The sequence below is a fragment of the Rhodamnia argentea genome, chromosome 5, assembly GCF_020921035.1.
Source record: "Rhodamnia argentea isolate NSW1041297 chromosome 5, ASM2092103v1, whole genome shotgun sequence".
Taxonomy (NCBI): domain Eukaryota; kingdom Viridiplantae; phylum Streptophyta; class Magnoliopsida; order Myrtales; family Myrtaceae; genus Rhodamnia; species Rhodamnia argentea.
This window is the reverse complement of record NC_063154.1, coordinates 405,729-421,381: the sequence shown is the minus strand read 5'-3', so window position 1 is coordinate 421,381 and position 15,653 is coordinate 405,729. Positions and strand designations below refer to the sequence as shown.

Below are 15,653 nucleotides of genomic sequence, written 5' to 3'. Positions count from 1 at the left end.
TTGGCAATCTTATGTTGCTACTTTTCTGTACCTTATATTAAAAGTTAGTAAGTAACCAAAATTAGTCGATATCTAATGGGACGAAGGTTGGTCCATCAGTCAAATTAAGGTTGGTAATTTTGATCCAAAGTCGATGACTTTAAAAATCTTGGAACTATAAAAGAAAAAAATGCTAGCAAGTGACTGAAATTAGTTAATATCATTTTTGCAACAGATGTTGGCACGCCAGTCAAATCAAAGTTGATAATTCCGCATAAAAGTTAGTAATTCCGCGACATTGATAATAAGCTTTAGAAATAAATGTTCACAGATTGTTAAAATAAGTGACAATTTCTAATGTACAAATAAGGAACACCAGAATCGCCCCCTTGATGCAGTCTATAGACAGATAAAGAAATATAGTACTACAGCACATATAGAGTTCATTATTTGTTGGCACGACCCTGACAGTTGATGCTTCATGCTTGGCCTGATCAAGGGTTCAAGTTTTCCAGAACAAGGATCAAAAACCATTTACCTCCGGCCTCGTCGCCTATTTCTCCGAAGCTTTGCCCTCCCGTTTCCAATCGGCAACCACCTCTCGGCAATTCTATCTATAAAATCAAAGTATACACAGGCCCAAGAACTTTTGACGTGCAGTACAGCAGCTAGAACTAAGATGCCAGCAGCAAATCCAAGACCAACGCTCAAGCAAAACCACTTATCGATGAGTTCATCGTCGCCACCACCTTTGGTTGTCCCTTGTTTGTCAGGTTCATCTGCTAGACACGTGACATTAAGGGGAGCACCGCAAAGTCCCGGGTTCCCATAGTATGAAGAAGGTTCGAATGTCGTCATCTGTTGTGTGTAAGGAATCTTGCCCGAGAAGTCATTGTCAGATAAGTTCAGATAACTCAAAAACGACAGCGATGACATGCTTTGAGGGATTGTGCCAGAAAACCTGTTGCTTGAAAGATCAAGCGATGCTAATTGGCTCATGCCCGAAATGCTTTCAGGAATCTGACCTCCAATGCCATTCCTTGATAAGTTCAGAACCATCAAACCAGCCAGTTTCATCATTTCTTCTGGGAATTCTCCATCCAAGTTATTTCCAGAGATGTCTATGCTAGTGACAAGGGAAAGAGTCTTGGTGTACAGTTGGGGCCGGTTTTTCATGTTCACAATGAAGTTCTCTTCATAGTACATGCCTCTGTACTTCCCGTAAAAGAGGTACTCGTTTCTAGCTTGCCCTTCCACCATTGCTTTAAGATCTCCAAAGCTTGTAGGAATGTTACCAGTCAAATTGTTTTCTGCAAGATCCAGGACTTGCACCGAACTCAAACTTGAGAGCTCGTGAGGAATTTCTCCAGAAAATGCATTGGACCTCAAACTCAAAATTCTTAACTTGATGAAACCCCCCGCCATCCATGCAGGTATGGTGCCGTTCATTTGGTTGTTGCCAAGATCTAGTGTTTCTAAGCTCGACAGATTCTTGAATGAAGATGGAAGGTTTCCTGAAAACTTATTGTCGCTCAGGTGGAGTGACTGAAGCTGTTGTAATTGGCCCAAAGACGCAGGTATCAACCCCGATAAAGAATTATTTTTCAGGTCTAGTACCTTCAGGAGTGAGCAGTTCCCTGTGCTTGGAGGAATGTTTCCACTCAAATTGTTGTTTGCCAGGTCGATGACCTGAAGCAATTGCATTTCTCCTATAGATTCTGGGAGCTGACCTGTTATTTTGTTAGATGAAAGGGAGAGGAAGATCAAGTTCGGCATGTGTTTGCTTAAATTTTGTGGGATACCACCGGAAAATTGGTTGTAAGAGAGGTCTAATAATTCAATTTCAGAAATGGGAAGAGGTAACGGTCCCTGAAAAAGGTTAAAGCTGAGATCAACATCTGCAAAAGGAGCTATTGGCAATGGATTAGGTAATTGGCCCTGCAGCTGATTTAGAGACATGTTTAGGAGAGAGAGATTGGAAGAAATATCCCAAAACCAGCTTGGCACAGGCCCCGAAATGCTCGCATTTGAAAAACCAAGATACATTATCTCATTTTGATATCTGAGCCAGGCAGGGAAAGACGGACCAATTCGGCACGACCCCATGCCAAGATTCCGAGCTTGGAACGGAGGCATCCAATCTGCACTGACATTTAAAGTGAAAGAGTTGGATGAGAGTTCTAAGATCTTCAATTTTCCTAGACTTGCAAAATGTTCTTCGGACAGTTCACCTGACAAATGATTGAAAGATACGTCGAAAGTGTCCAGCTCTGAAAGCTGTCCCAGATCAACGGGAAGAGCCCCATTCAATTGGTTCCCACCAAGCCCCAGATTAGTGAGGTTTTTCAGCGTCCCAAGAGAAGAAGGAATCGGCCCTTCAAGAAAGTTATAGTCGAGAGTAAGTTCCTCAAGGTTTTTAAGTTGGCCCAACCAGCTTGGAAGATAACCACTTAGCCGGTTGTTGCTCAATCTCAAGAACCTCAAACTAGGCAGAGAACTCTTGGAAGCACAAGTTTCGGATCCCCTCTGGAGGATTTCTGGCAAACTACCTGTCAAGTTATTGCCGGACAAATCAAAATTAACTAAACCGCAAAGTGAACCGATGGAGCTCGGTATTCCTCCCCTGACCATATTGTCAGAAAGGTCAAAATCAGTAAGAGTGGTCATGTTTCCAATAGAACTGGGAAGTCTTCCGTGTATTTTGTTAGCAGCCAAATTCATAACTTCCAACTTTTCCCATGATCCTTGGAACAACTGAGTGCAACTGGCTGAGAGGTTATTGTTCCCAGATAGAATTAGGACTTGCATATTCGGTAGCTCGCCTAGACCAGGAAGGACCCTTCCATATAGACTGCTATAACTCATGTCAACACTAACAAGGGTGCTTATATTCACAAGCCATCGAGGGAACTCTGAATTGAAACTGTTGAAGCTGAGGTCTATAACAGCAAGTGAAGTAAAGTTCACCAAACCAGGTGATGATATCGAACCAGATAGGCCACAATTGGACAGATGCAACCCGGACAACGACGGAAACCCGTTTAGCATGCTGATCCACTTTGAACTGACCATTGAGAGGTCCACTCCATCAAGCGCAAGATATTTCAGAGAACCAAGCGCAGTTATCCACCCAAGATCATTAGCACTTAAACCAGAAAAGTGAGAAGAAAGGTCAAGATACTGCAAGTTCGACAAATTTCCTAGATCTGGAGGAATTGCACCACTAAACCCGGCATTTGACAGGTTTAGGTACCGCAGGTTCCCCAAAGAACCAACAAATTCAGGAAGTGGAATACCATCAAATTTATTTGAGCTCAAGTCCAAGTATCTCAAAGACTTGAGTTGCGCTAATGAAGGTCTAATTTCTCCGCTTAGGTTCCAATAACCGTGCGTACCAGAGTTTGGTCCATATGAGCCCTGAAGATCAATGCTTATTACTCCTCCGGTCCTCTCATCGCAGCCTATTCCTCGCCACCGGCAACAATTGCTTCCTTGCCATGAAGAGAGGTGATTCTCAGGATCTTGAAGGCCATCTTTGAAGTCACTTAGAGCTTTTCTATCAGACTCTGAGCAATTCCCAGGAGGGGTATTGCCATCACAAGGCGATAGCCATGCTAAAATGGAGATAGAGAATAGCAAAATCCAAAGTGATGAATCTCTTTCCATCTGGATCATAAGATGTAAAACTGTAGGTGTTCAGTACAAGTACTAATAAACTGGGACTAGATTATATATAAATTGTTTGGAGTAAAAGAATCAGTGGGATAAACATGAAATGTCCTGAGAATAAGTCAAAGAGCTTTGGCTTAATAACTTCTTTGCGAGTACAGTACTCAGGCATGGAATTTAAAAAAGTTCAATGAGTTGAAAACAAACGCCATGTATTATATTTTATCCATTGTGAGGTTTTAGAGTCAAAGTCAGGCTTTTATGGATTCACATGATCTGGTCATCCCAAGGGAAAAGTGTCGGAAAAGTCCTAAACCTATTACATTGGTACCAATTTAGTTGTAAATATTTTAATTATGCAAATTCAATCCTAAACATTTTGACCTAGAGCCAATTCAGTCCTTCCGCCTAATTTTAGCCGGATATCGTTGATGTGGATTTTTTTTTTTACATTATTTTACTAATTTTCAAATTTTTTTATTTTTCTTGCTTTCTCTTTTCTTTCTTTTTCTCCTCTTTCCTCTGGTGGCTTGCGAGGGCGAACGCTGGCAAGGCCAAGCATTGCCAAGGGGAGGACGACCTCGTCACCTGTTGCCTACTCTAAGGCTGGCCTCGCTAGGCATCACCTTAGCCTAAGCAACGCTTGGCCCGCCCGGCATTCGCCCTTGGTGGCCATGGCCATGCCGGGCACAATCGGAAAGAGGAGAAAAAAGAAGAAATAAAACATAAAAAGGATCGAAAAATATAATTAAAAGATATTCACGTTAGTAATGGCCGTGCCCCGTGGGCCAGCTTGCGTCCACATCAGCAATAACTGGCGAAAATTAGTCGGAATGACTAAATTGATTCTAGGTTAAAATGTTCAGGAATAAATTTACACAAGTAAAAGGTTTAGGGCTAAATTGGCACCAATATAATAGGTTTTGTATTTTTTTTTTTTACACTTTTTCGATTATCCCATTCTTGTATCAAGATCAGATCTCTTATGATATTGTGCCATCGCATATGCTGACCTCATTTTTCAAGCACTACATCAAGTCGGATTTTAAAGTTCCTCCTTTTTCACTCACAAAATAAAATAAAAACAAAATTCTCGACTAGCACACTTCCTGTAAGAAAAAATTTCATCTTGAACCCACCCAGTACCTTCCTTGATGCCAACCATGAACACAGGACTTGGAGACTTGGAAAGAAGAGGGTTGTCAAGTTGCTATGTACCTTTTGAAGGTTTAAGTTGATGGAAAGAAAAGAAAGGGGTTTAGAAATTAGTGGGACATTGTCCCATTTTGTTCCCATCTTTCTCTATCTCTCAATCATCTTTCAAGCACAATAAAACATTCAACAAGTCTTAGTCTTTGGACGACGGCGACGTTTTTTTCATTTTTTTATTTTCGTGTGTGTGGATATTTCAATGGTTTTGAAATATTCTAAAGTATCTGCTTTCATAGAAATGATGAGAAGCTATTGTTTTTGTAACGGTTTTTTACCGTCATCGATTTGTGACGGTTCTTGTCCGTTATTAATCTATTACGGCTTTGTAACTTTTGATTTATATCTCCATAGATCCTCTTTTATTCTATCACATCTTTATAACGTCATCATTTTAATAATTACCATTTGATTTATAACGGTTTCTTAACGATTCTCTTTTTTGTTTGAGTATAAAATTGAACTTCAGATCACAATCTTTGAAGATATACGAATTAAAAGAGAAATTCTTTTTTCACTCTTGTTCCACTTATATTTCCTTTCTTAACAGGATTATACATATAATGTTTTTTTTATGTTCCTTCTATTATTCCGTTTGGAATAAAGAAAAAGGTATGTTGTATCTTGGGAGCATAGCCACCAGAGCTTATCACATCGAATTTCGTACTCCGAAAGTGGAATTATCGTTAAGAATATTGCTTGCACGTCCTAGAAATTCTCATCCTTTTCAGCATATTTCTAACAATTCTTGTTTCTTAACGATGGTTGGTCTTATCGTTTGGAATAGTTAGCCAATAAAAAATATATTCGTCATCTACAATAATTTATGTCTAAATATTTTTGTGAATAAGCGATATAAGTAATCGATTTTAGGAAATTATTTACCAAATTGTGAATTTTTCTCGAAACAAACAGACCCTTGAACTCATTTCAAAATCAAATTGCTAGAGAGTGGTCGCTATCAAGTAGAGCCGTCAATATGGGTCAATGACCCATTATTTACCCATATCCTATACAATGAGTTGTATATAGGTTCTAAGTTTTTAAAGGATCGAATGAAAATAAGTAAAAAATATTTAAGTTGAAACACATGGTTAAAAAATGGGTCACACACTTAAACCCATTTTCGACCCATATTAGACCCAGTTTTGACTGATAAGGGCAGCTCCCACAAGTTGCAAATGGGCTCGGGGCCTCAAAGGCCCAACATAGTTATTATTTTTTTTTTTATAAGTGAATGAAATAAATTAGAAAAGAAAAATATAATTAATAAATATAAAAATTGTTGGTCGACCGCCGTCCCTAGATATTGCAGCCATCTGCCTCCGTCGACCAACCGCCGTCGATTGCCACTGTCCACCGGTCACTAGAGAAAAATAAAATAAAAAATACTTTTTAAAAAATTAAAAAACATAAAAAAATTGAAAAAATCCGAAAAATTTAAAAGAATTAAAAAATTAGGAAAAAAATTCACTAGATTTTTTATTGCATGAAAGTATCTCAGTAATATCATTTTTTATTTTATTTACTAATTTTTTATTGTTTAATTTGTTTTTTTATTTGATGTGAAGTTTTCATCTAAAATAGATTTAATGAGTTATATAGATTTTCTTAGAATATTAGTGAGATTTGGTAGTATGGGTCGGTTGCGGGTTAGGTGGGGTATGGGTCATTGAATATGGGTTAAAATGGGTTAGACGGGTCAATATGGGTCGGACCATATTTGACATAACCCAAACCCGACCCCGACCCACCCATTTTACACATCTACGATTAAGCAAGGCAAGTGCCATACTTAATAATGGCATTCAAATTAAAACAAAAGCATGTTACCGACGTGTTAAACTTACCAAACATGAGTCGGTACTATCGTATAAGACTTAAAGCTTAATATCTTACAAAAAATTATTTAAACGGTTGGTAATTACAAAATAATCCAGTCAAAATTGGTAACGAACTCAAATAAAGTGAGTGCTTTCATGTAAAATTTGATAGCTTAAATTCACGGATAATGTTAGTAAATTAGTGAAATAATTAGTAATCCATACGTGGTCGTAATTTGTTATAAATGTTCCGAACTTAACATTGATAATCTCCCAAATAAGTGTGGTTAAATTGTTGGAATTAGGTGATTTTTTATAGGAGATGGTATCTATGCAGATATCCACAGATAAATATCGATAGTGTTGATAGTTCAATTAAATAAGCGTTAGTGAGGCTAAAAGTAGATGGTAACCTCATCCATGAAAATGCGGTAAATCATTCGCATTAATATTGGTAATTTGCGGTCACAGAGTCATCTTAATTCGACAGTAAATTCTTATAAAAAAATATTGGTGAGTTCTTAGAACAATAAAAAAGTTGATAATTGAAAGTTTGCAAACTTATATAGTTTTATTTAATTTTAATATGTTAATAAGCCATGCAAATAATATAACTAATTTACATAATAGATTGTAGTTTAAAACAGTCAAATAATTGATCGTACTTTCCCAAAAATTGTTAATTATTAAAGGCTAATTACTGTTGTACTTTAATAAAATTGTTGTCAACTTCTTAAAAAGTTATAGGTTAAATAGGTTTTCAATCAAAATTTTGTTACCGACAGGTTTGAAATTTACCAAAGCTCCAGAGGAATCTCCCCATTTTCATACACGGAACACCAGAAATCTGCTTCTTGGGTCTGATTTATGTAGCCCTTCTTGGGCCTGTGGTTTGACAGAGGAGCCCAGATGTATAACCGCTTGAAAGTGCGCATATAGTTCCGACGACTAATGTCCAGAACCAGACATTAGAAAATACCTTTGGGCGGCTTTCTTCAGCAAAAGATGCTCCAAGAGCAAAACATGCTCCATGTCTGGCCAAGGCTAGTCATCTAGGAAAGACAAGAAGCAATAAGTTACTTAGCTTTTCTGGTGCATCTACATCACAGTCCAGCTACCAAGAAAGTCTGCTTAAGTGTGCCATTCTGTGAAGCTTTCTGGCGAGGGCAGAGACCAGTGCCATAGCTCAGAGAGAGTAAGAGAGATGAAGGTGGTGTGTGTGACAGGAGCATCAGGATATATAGCCTCATGGTTGGTGAAACTCCTGCTACAAAGTGGCTACACCGTCAAAGCAACTGTTCGTGACCCGAGTCGGTTCAAGACCCTTGATTACATTCATACGTGACATCGTTTTAATGGCTTTACCATTCCAAATCATTACAAGAAGTTATAATTTACATGTACCAGGTGATACAAAGAAGACCGGGCATCTGCTTGCTCTAGATGGAGCCAAGGAGAGACTTCATCTTTACAAGGCAGACTTACAGGAAGAAGGATCTTTCGAGTCCGTTGTTGATGGATGTGATGGTGTCTTCCACACTGCATCACCTGTGCTTCTCACCCCCAAAGACCCCAAGGTTCTTTTGCTCTCTCAAAGGATTGTGTCATGGTCTCTCAAATGTTCTTTTTTCCTTTGTTTCTTTGGAAACACAAAGTAGAAATTCGGGCTTAAAAATTGTGTCGCCTTTGCAGTGATTATGTAGATTGTATATTGTTATGTGCATAGCAATTAAATGCAAGAGTAGTAATAGTCTAGGTATACAGGACAAAGTAGGAGCCAATTTCAAACTATCAGCATGAAATCAAGGGCAAAAAAGAAAAGAAAGCTTCAACTCAAGATTTCTGCCAGGGCAACAGATCTAACTCTTTAGCACAATGCATTTATCCATATCGCAGTTTCTCATCACTATATATGCTCAACTTCAGCAAGTTCAGTAGTTCATACTTGTCTTTCCATGTCTCAGATGGAGTTGATAGATCCTGCAGTGATGGGAACAATTAATGTTCTTTCTTCTTGTGCCAAAGTCCCTACAATCAAGAGAGTGGTGATAACATCTTCTATAGTTTCAGTTGCATTCAATGGAAAGTCTTTGACTTCCGATGTGACAGTAGATGAGACTTGGTTTTCTGATCCAGTCTTCTGTGAGAAATCAAAGGTAAACCATACATGATATTCTAAATTCAACTGAATCATCAGAACATGCTGTTTTTCACCTTTCTTGCATCATCAAATAAATCTAGAAAATGTCACAAATGCAGAACATTCTTCATTTTTGTTTATCCTTGGATGAACTGCATAAAAGAAATTCTACCCAGTACTATACCTTCGATCTGTTGCAAGTTCTTCCTAGTAACTTTGAACCATCATAGAGGAGCTAGCATGCATCAACCACTCAAATTGGTTTCATTGCGCACTTCTTGCCTTTCTGTTTCAGCTTTGGTATCCAGTTTCAAAAACCTTAGCAGAAGAGGCAGCATGGAGATTTGCAAGAGAGAAGGGGATCGATTTGGTCACAATGCATCCTGGGTTCGTCATCGGTCCCCTACTGCAGTCGTCACTTAATCTCAGCGCGGAATTGTTTCTCAACCTCATAAATGGTAGTCACAGACTCACAAGTAAAAGTAGCTAACAAATTGTCACATTGTTTATACTGATGAGATTAGGATTCCTACAAGAAATGTTGTTTCCATAAATGGTACTTGTTACACATTTGTCCTCATTAATTTGTCCACAACAAGCAAATGTCAAGAGGAAATATATGTTGATTGATATTGTAATGGACAAAAAATACCTGTGATGGAACTTGTTAAACTGATACAAGCGGCGATGTATGTGATGGAATTTGATTCGATAAAATACACAAATTTATTGGAACCATTTCTCTAACACTAGGAGACATACAAGTGAAGTTGTTCCCATCTGATGCTGAGTATTTGCCGCAGGAACTAAAACTCTTCCTGACACGAGCTACAGATTTGTTGATGTAAGAGACGTTGCACATGCACACATTCAAGCTATCGAGTCTCCTTCCGCTAATGGCAGATACTGTCTTGTTCACAAAGTCGTGCATTCTCATGACGCTTTGAAGATTTTGCAAGAGCTCTATCCTTCTCTACACCTTCTTGAGAAGTAAGATACGCTCATTAAATGTCCAGTTATAACATTCTTATAGTGAACTAAACTTGTCTGCTAAATGATTCCTGGCCATCTTCCTCATCATCGCCTCATGATCTGAATGATGTCGACAAATTCAATTTCAACTGTCTCAAATTTTTGCAGCATCAAGTATGAAAATTTGAGGAGTAGTGCGTAGAGATCTTTGCACAGAATGCCAAATGATAGTCTCAAAAACCGTTTTGTGTTTTCTGTATTTTGTGCAAAAGACTGTAACAAGACGACTCACATTTGGCTTTGCTAAAAGCAGATGTGAAGATGAAAAGCCTGCGGGGCCAACCTATAAGGTATCAAATGAGAAAGCAAGAAGTCTGGGCATCAGCTTCACTCCTTTGGAGGTGAGTTTTAAGGACACTGTGGAGAGCTTGAAAGAGAAGGGTTTCTTCAAGGACTGATGCTACAACAGGCGACTAAACGGATAAAAACTATGCTAAGGGCGATTAGATGGGCACTTTCTGCCGCAACACTCTTATAACAGAGTTTCCTTCAGGCGATCTGAAGTTTTCTAATTGCTCCATAACATCTACGATGCCGCCTGAAGCTTACAGATGCAGCTATTGTCATTGTCAGACAAATGTTTGACTGTTATCTGTATTGAGTAGCTTGAAATCCAGCAGCAATCCAAGGAATTCCCCTTTGCATGGCAGTGAAACTCAAGCCTCCTTTGTCGAAAGGGATAAAAGACAAAATGGCGATAAAGACAATGGGTTTAATAACCAATATTCTACGCGCATGAAGGTGCAAGTGATGCAATCAATTCAAGTGGACAGGAAGATGTTCTGGCCTGCTATCCCAGGGCTAAATGTCAATCCAATTGAGCAACCGGCGACACCGCATACACTCAAGAACACAGCGAGCAGGGAGATCTCCTCAGGGCTCTTCATAGGCTCGTAGCCTCTCAATGACAAGCACAAGCGCTATAGCCTTTTCCTTCTTTTGCTCCTCCCTTTCGGCTCCTTTCTTGAGCCTTTCTTTCAACTCTGTTAGGACAGCCTCATCATCAGCATGCCCTACCAGTACCAGGACACCCTCATTTCGCACATTGACCCATCCTTCGATGTCATCTTCTCGAGAGTCTCCTTGCATTCATTCAAGGTTTCTCTTCCTTGAAATCGTGATTGTGTTGATGCCTTTTTGTGCGCGTAATGAGAGACGAGAGTACCGTACGTACCTTCTTCACGACGCGGTACATACGCGGAATGATCAGATGAGAAGAGAAAAACCATACCGTTTTAGGATAGCCAGAAAAGTCGTGCCTCATGAATTCTCAAGCACAAAATCAGAATATTCTGCATAAAGTTGAATTTCAGGGGCAAGAGATGGATTGGCACTGTGAGTTTTGTATCCTCGTACAGATTCAGAATTCTCAAGCACGAACTTGTAAGCATTTACAGGAAATTTTCACGAGATCGCGAAAGGGAGCTTTGATGATTTCAGCAAGATCTTCAGGAAATTTTCTTTTGCAAAAGAGAAGATGAAACTGTCATGATCGGGAAAATGCAGATTTGCATTAGCCGGGCAATAAAGGTGTTCATGTGTATTGGTTGATACTGCTCAGAGCAGTACTTGTGGGTTTCCTTCAGTTACTCCTTTCAAGCCGCGAACGAACATCATTAGATCACGTTGATTGGTGCAAAGAGAATCTTACGTCCAAAATCGAGATGTTTTCTTCTTGTTCAAACTGCGAGGTAATTTGTCAGTGATTTGTTTTATTGAACAGGTACGCGAGGCAAAATTCCGTGGGTTTGGATGTGAACTAATGGTAGCTTTCATCTTGTCCCTTGTTACAGAGAGAAAAGCCACTCCATGAAAGAGACTTGCCTTGCGTAATGCATGACAGACGATCCATTTCTAATTAGTAAACTATCACTTATGGTCAAGAAGAGCAGGTCGTCATCGTCCCATTCAACTTTTCTAGAAACAAATTTATACAAAGAGTCAAAGTCATGCCTCACACAAGCCGGTCAAATAAACGATCTGATCTTGACAAAGTGCACATGTTGAATATCTCCTGAACCTAATAAAAGAGAATTCCCACTTATGAATGTATGGCACTCAGTATCCCTCTTATCCCCAGTTCCAAGGAGAAGAGAGGGGCTGAGATGAGTACAGCAGAGAAGGTAGTGTGTGTAACCGGAGCGGCTGGTTACATAGCCTCCTGGCTTGTCAAGTTGTTGCTTCAGAGTGGCTACACGGTCAAAGCAACTGTTCGCAACCCCAGTAAGTTTGTATCTTTGTTCATGCTCCGTTGTTCACAATATTGAATTTTGTAGTCTTTGGTTTGTCCATTCTAGTAGTAGAATGCTTTACTCTTTCTTATCTGACGCTTGAAACATTCTAGATAATACGCAAGTGCTACCAAAATCTGTTACTCAGTAATGATGAAAAACTATTCTCTCATAATCTCTTACCTTTGCAGTAAACTTGTGTGTGTGTGTGTGTGTGTGTGTGTGTGCGCGTGTGATACAATAGCATCCAGAGACCATTAGCTCAAGATATGAAGCTCTTGTAATATCCGATTCCATTGGCTTACTATTCAGGTTTGGTTTAATACACAATCATATGCTACCTCTATAGTTAGATCCAATGTGTAGCTTACATTGTAAATATATATTTGTGGTCTTCTTATCTATTTCTAACATTTCATGTTATGTGACTGAAAGCTCCCAGAGTTCGAATCTATCATATCAAGTTCTCCTTTCTTGAATGCATAAAACAGATGATCCAAAGAAGACACAGCACCTTCTGGAACTTGAAGGGGCTAAGGAGAGACTATATATGTTCAAAGGAGAATTGCAGGAAGAAGGGTCTTTTGACTCAATAGTTGACGGGTGCGAAGCTGTTTTTCATACAGCATCACCCGTTTTTTTCACAGCTTCCAACCCTGAGGTATCTGCTTATTGCAGTTGTCCATCATGATTTTGTGTGTTTGTAAAATGTGAAGTGCCACGTTTCCAAATTCTAGTTCTTTTTCACTAGTCCTTTTATGCAATTTATCAGATGGCAGATGATCTAACATTTCCTGAATGATTGGACAACACTAATCATATTCCATTCCTTATAAATTGCAGGCTGAAATAGTCAATCCTGCAGTTAAAGGTACCCTAAACGTTCTCAGATCATGTGCAAAGTGCCCTTCTGTCAAGAGAGTGGTTCTGACATCCTCCATGGCTGCGGTTGTGTGCAATGGGAAGCCTCTGACCTCTGATGTGGTAGTTGATGAGACATGGTTCTCCGATCCGGCATTCTGTAAGGAATCAAAGGTCTGTAAGTAAGCTGGCTTTTGACAGTCGGATCTCTTTTGCTTGTTCTGTGATGCCCTGTCAACTGGATGTATTATTTTCCAATGAAAAATCCTCAATAGATTTGATTTTGACTGGTAGTGGAGCATGATTCATGTTAATTTAATCGAATAGTTGAGGCTGAACATGTTCAGTCCTGGCTTAATATTAGTGGCCAAGCAGTCAAGACACACGGTCTTCCTTGCCTTAATGGTTTTACATCCACCTATCTGATTTATTCCTCGTCCATCAAGCATGCTCGTTTGTTTTGCCCATATTTAACCAATGAAGATACACAAGTTGGGTGCTTCACCTCATTGCATAACTCTATATATGCCCATTAGATTTATGTGATAGACACCTTTTGAAGAATGATTTCTCTAGTCCTTCTCAACCATTGCCTTTGACATGTCAAGCATGGCAGAGCAAAGTCAGTGTTATGTTGATGTAAATTGCATCCATCAGTGGTGCAAGCCCTTTCACTGCCTAACTTTGGTTTAGTTATTTTCAGCGTTGGTATGTGCTATCTAAAACCTTAGCTGAGCACGCAGCTTGGGGTTTTGCAAGAGACAATAGGATGGACCTGATCGTGATAAACCCTGGACATGTGATTGGTCCTCTATTGCAGCCTACCATCAATCTCTCTGTGGAGATGATACTGAAGGTCATCAATGGTATTACTTAAAAATTAATGCTTGACATGTCTACCATGTCATTTTCCATTAATGGAAAAACCTTTCAACACGTACTATTATCATTGCAATGGTTCTCGTCTGTTGTCTGATGTCAACCGTTCATCGTCTGCAAATGAACAAGGGCTTGTCACCAAATTTTCTCTGCGAGATAGAGACCCAACTGAACATGGAAACTCATTTGCCTACCAAAGTGCACTTTGCTGTTGTGGCGACATAGAGTATAATTTGAGGCTTCTACAATGCAGGAGCTCAAACATTTCCCAACATCTCTTACAAATTTGTTGATGTCAGAGATGTGGCACATGCACATATTCTAGCTCTTGAAAATCCTTCAGCTAGAGGAAGATATTGCATGGTAGGGGAAGCTATACATTGTCATGGCGTTTTGAAGATCCTGCACAACTTTTATCCTACACTGCACCTCCCTGAAAAGTAAACCCCCATATTTCTTCAATTTCTAAACAGAGAGTTACATTTTATGAGCATCCCTAGGAGATGTCCTATCCAATGCACATCAACATTATTAATGGTGCATGAATCATTGTCAACACAGATGTGAAAATGACGAACCATTCGAGTTAGCTCCTCGGGTGTCAAGGGAAAAGATTGAAGGTCTGGGTGTGAAGTTCATTCCTTTGGAGGTCAGTCTAAGAGACACTGTGGAAAGCCTCAAGGAGAAAGGTTTCCTCTCTGTTGGAGCTTCCTGATAAGCGACGAGGAAAACCCTATACTTACAGTCCTAATAAGTTTCTGGATAAAATTTAATGCTTCCCTTGTATGAGACTCCATCGAAGCATGCATAAGGTCTTATTATCACTTGCTCAGTGTAAGTTTGCAGACTCTAAACTTGAAAGTTGATGATGAACGTTGTTTGTTGAAGCAATTCTCTGCGTTTGCCAGTGATTTCTATTTCTAGCTTCATGTGCAACTTCTTCAGGTTTTGTATGTCAGTTGAGGTGAAGCTATGCCCTGAGTTTGTTCTGGGACAGAAAAGGCAACCTCTAACATGGATGAAGGGGAATCCTAAGGACAATTCATGGTTGGACAAAAGCCAAAAGAATGGCTGGGAAAGTTAACAGCGGATCATTCTTCTATTCTGTTTGAAAGGCTTTTCATTAATCTACTCCCACAACGGATCAAATGATGAATGACTAGTACTAGGGCCACTATTCTTCATACTAATTTCTGGTTGGTGCTCCTCCTTTATCAGTCACTATAAAGCTTCACTTTAGTTTCTTCCATGATGCACGGTGATCGAATTTAATTTTATTAAAGGCACCGACACCAGGATTCGGGAAATTTGGTTTAACATTATAAATTTAATATGAAGGGCGTCCCAGTGCACAAGGCTACTAAGTATACTGAATTGCAGCTCATCTGTCTCTTTCTTTTTTCTGAAGTTTCCATAATCACCTTGCTACTTCTTGAATTGAGTTGAACAGAACTTTCCATCTAGAACTTTGCCCAATACATACAGACTGATCCTCACTCTCACCAAATGCAAACAGAAGACCAGTGCAAACCAGAGAAAATCTGTTGATCACTGCCATTCAAGATGAAAAAGTTGCTCTGATTGTGAAGTATTTATTGACTTGATGCAGGACTTAGCTTTCTTTTTTGTCTTTTTTGGCCCCTGAAAAGCAATCTTATAGAGCTCATCTTTTCCTTTGGTGAGAGAAGAAAACCTCCGCATGAAATTGACTTGCCTTGAGCCATTCATAGCGTGACATGAACCTGAGTTGGTGGTCTCTCCAAGTTTCCTCGTCCAACTTTCGTGGAAAAATAAAAGGAGAGAAATTCAAGGCCTCATACAAGATGGTTA

At 39.4% G+C, this 15,653-nt stretch overlaps 2 protein-coding genes across 3 annotated transcripts in view; one reads left to right on the top strand and one right to left on the bottom strand.

The window, feature by feature from the left end:
- Positions 1-3,645, bottom strand: part of LOC115753095 (structural maintenance of chromosomes protein 5) — a 33,428-nt gene extending 29,783 nt beyond the window's left edge. For both annotated transcript variants that reach the window (XM_048278618.1, XM_048278619.1), the window contains exon 1: positions 1,114-3,645. In XM_048278618.1, coding sequence (XP_048134575.1) covers positions 1,114-3,645 — 2,532 coding nt within the window. The remainder of the gene's footprint in view (positions 1-1,113) is intronic.
- Positions 3,646-7,772: 4,127 nt separating this feature from the next.
- Positions 7,773-14,714, top strand: LOC115753070. The gene is made up of 14 exons (XM_048278949.1): positions 7,773-7,990; positions 8,088-8,257; positions 8,645-8,836; positions 9,116-9,278; positions 9,624-9,810; positions 10,106-10,249; positions 10,458-10,745; positions 10,848-10,950; positions 11,883-12,075; positions 12,575-12,744; positions 12,927-13,118; positions 13,648-13,810; positions 14,077-14,263; positions 14,385-14,714. The coding sequence occupies exons 1-14, from the start codon at positions 7,885-7,887 to the stop codon at positions 14,536-14,538; spliced, it is 2,412 nt and encodes an 803-aa protein (XP_048134906.1). The 5' UTR covers positions 7,773-7,884; the 3' UTR covers positions 14,539-14,714.
- The last annotated feature ends 939 nt before the right edge of the window (positions 14,715-15,653 follow it).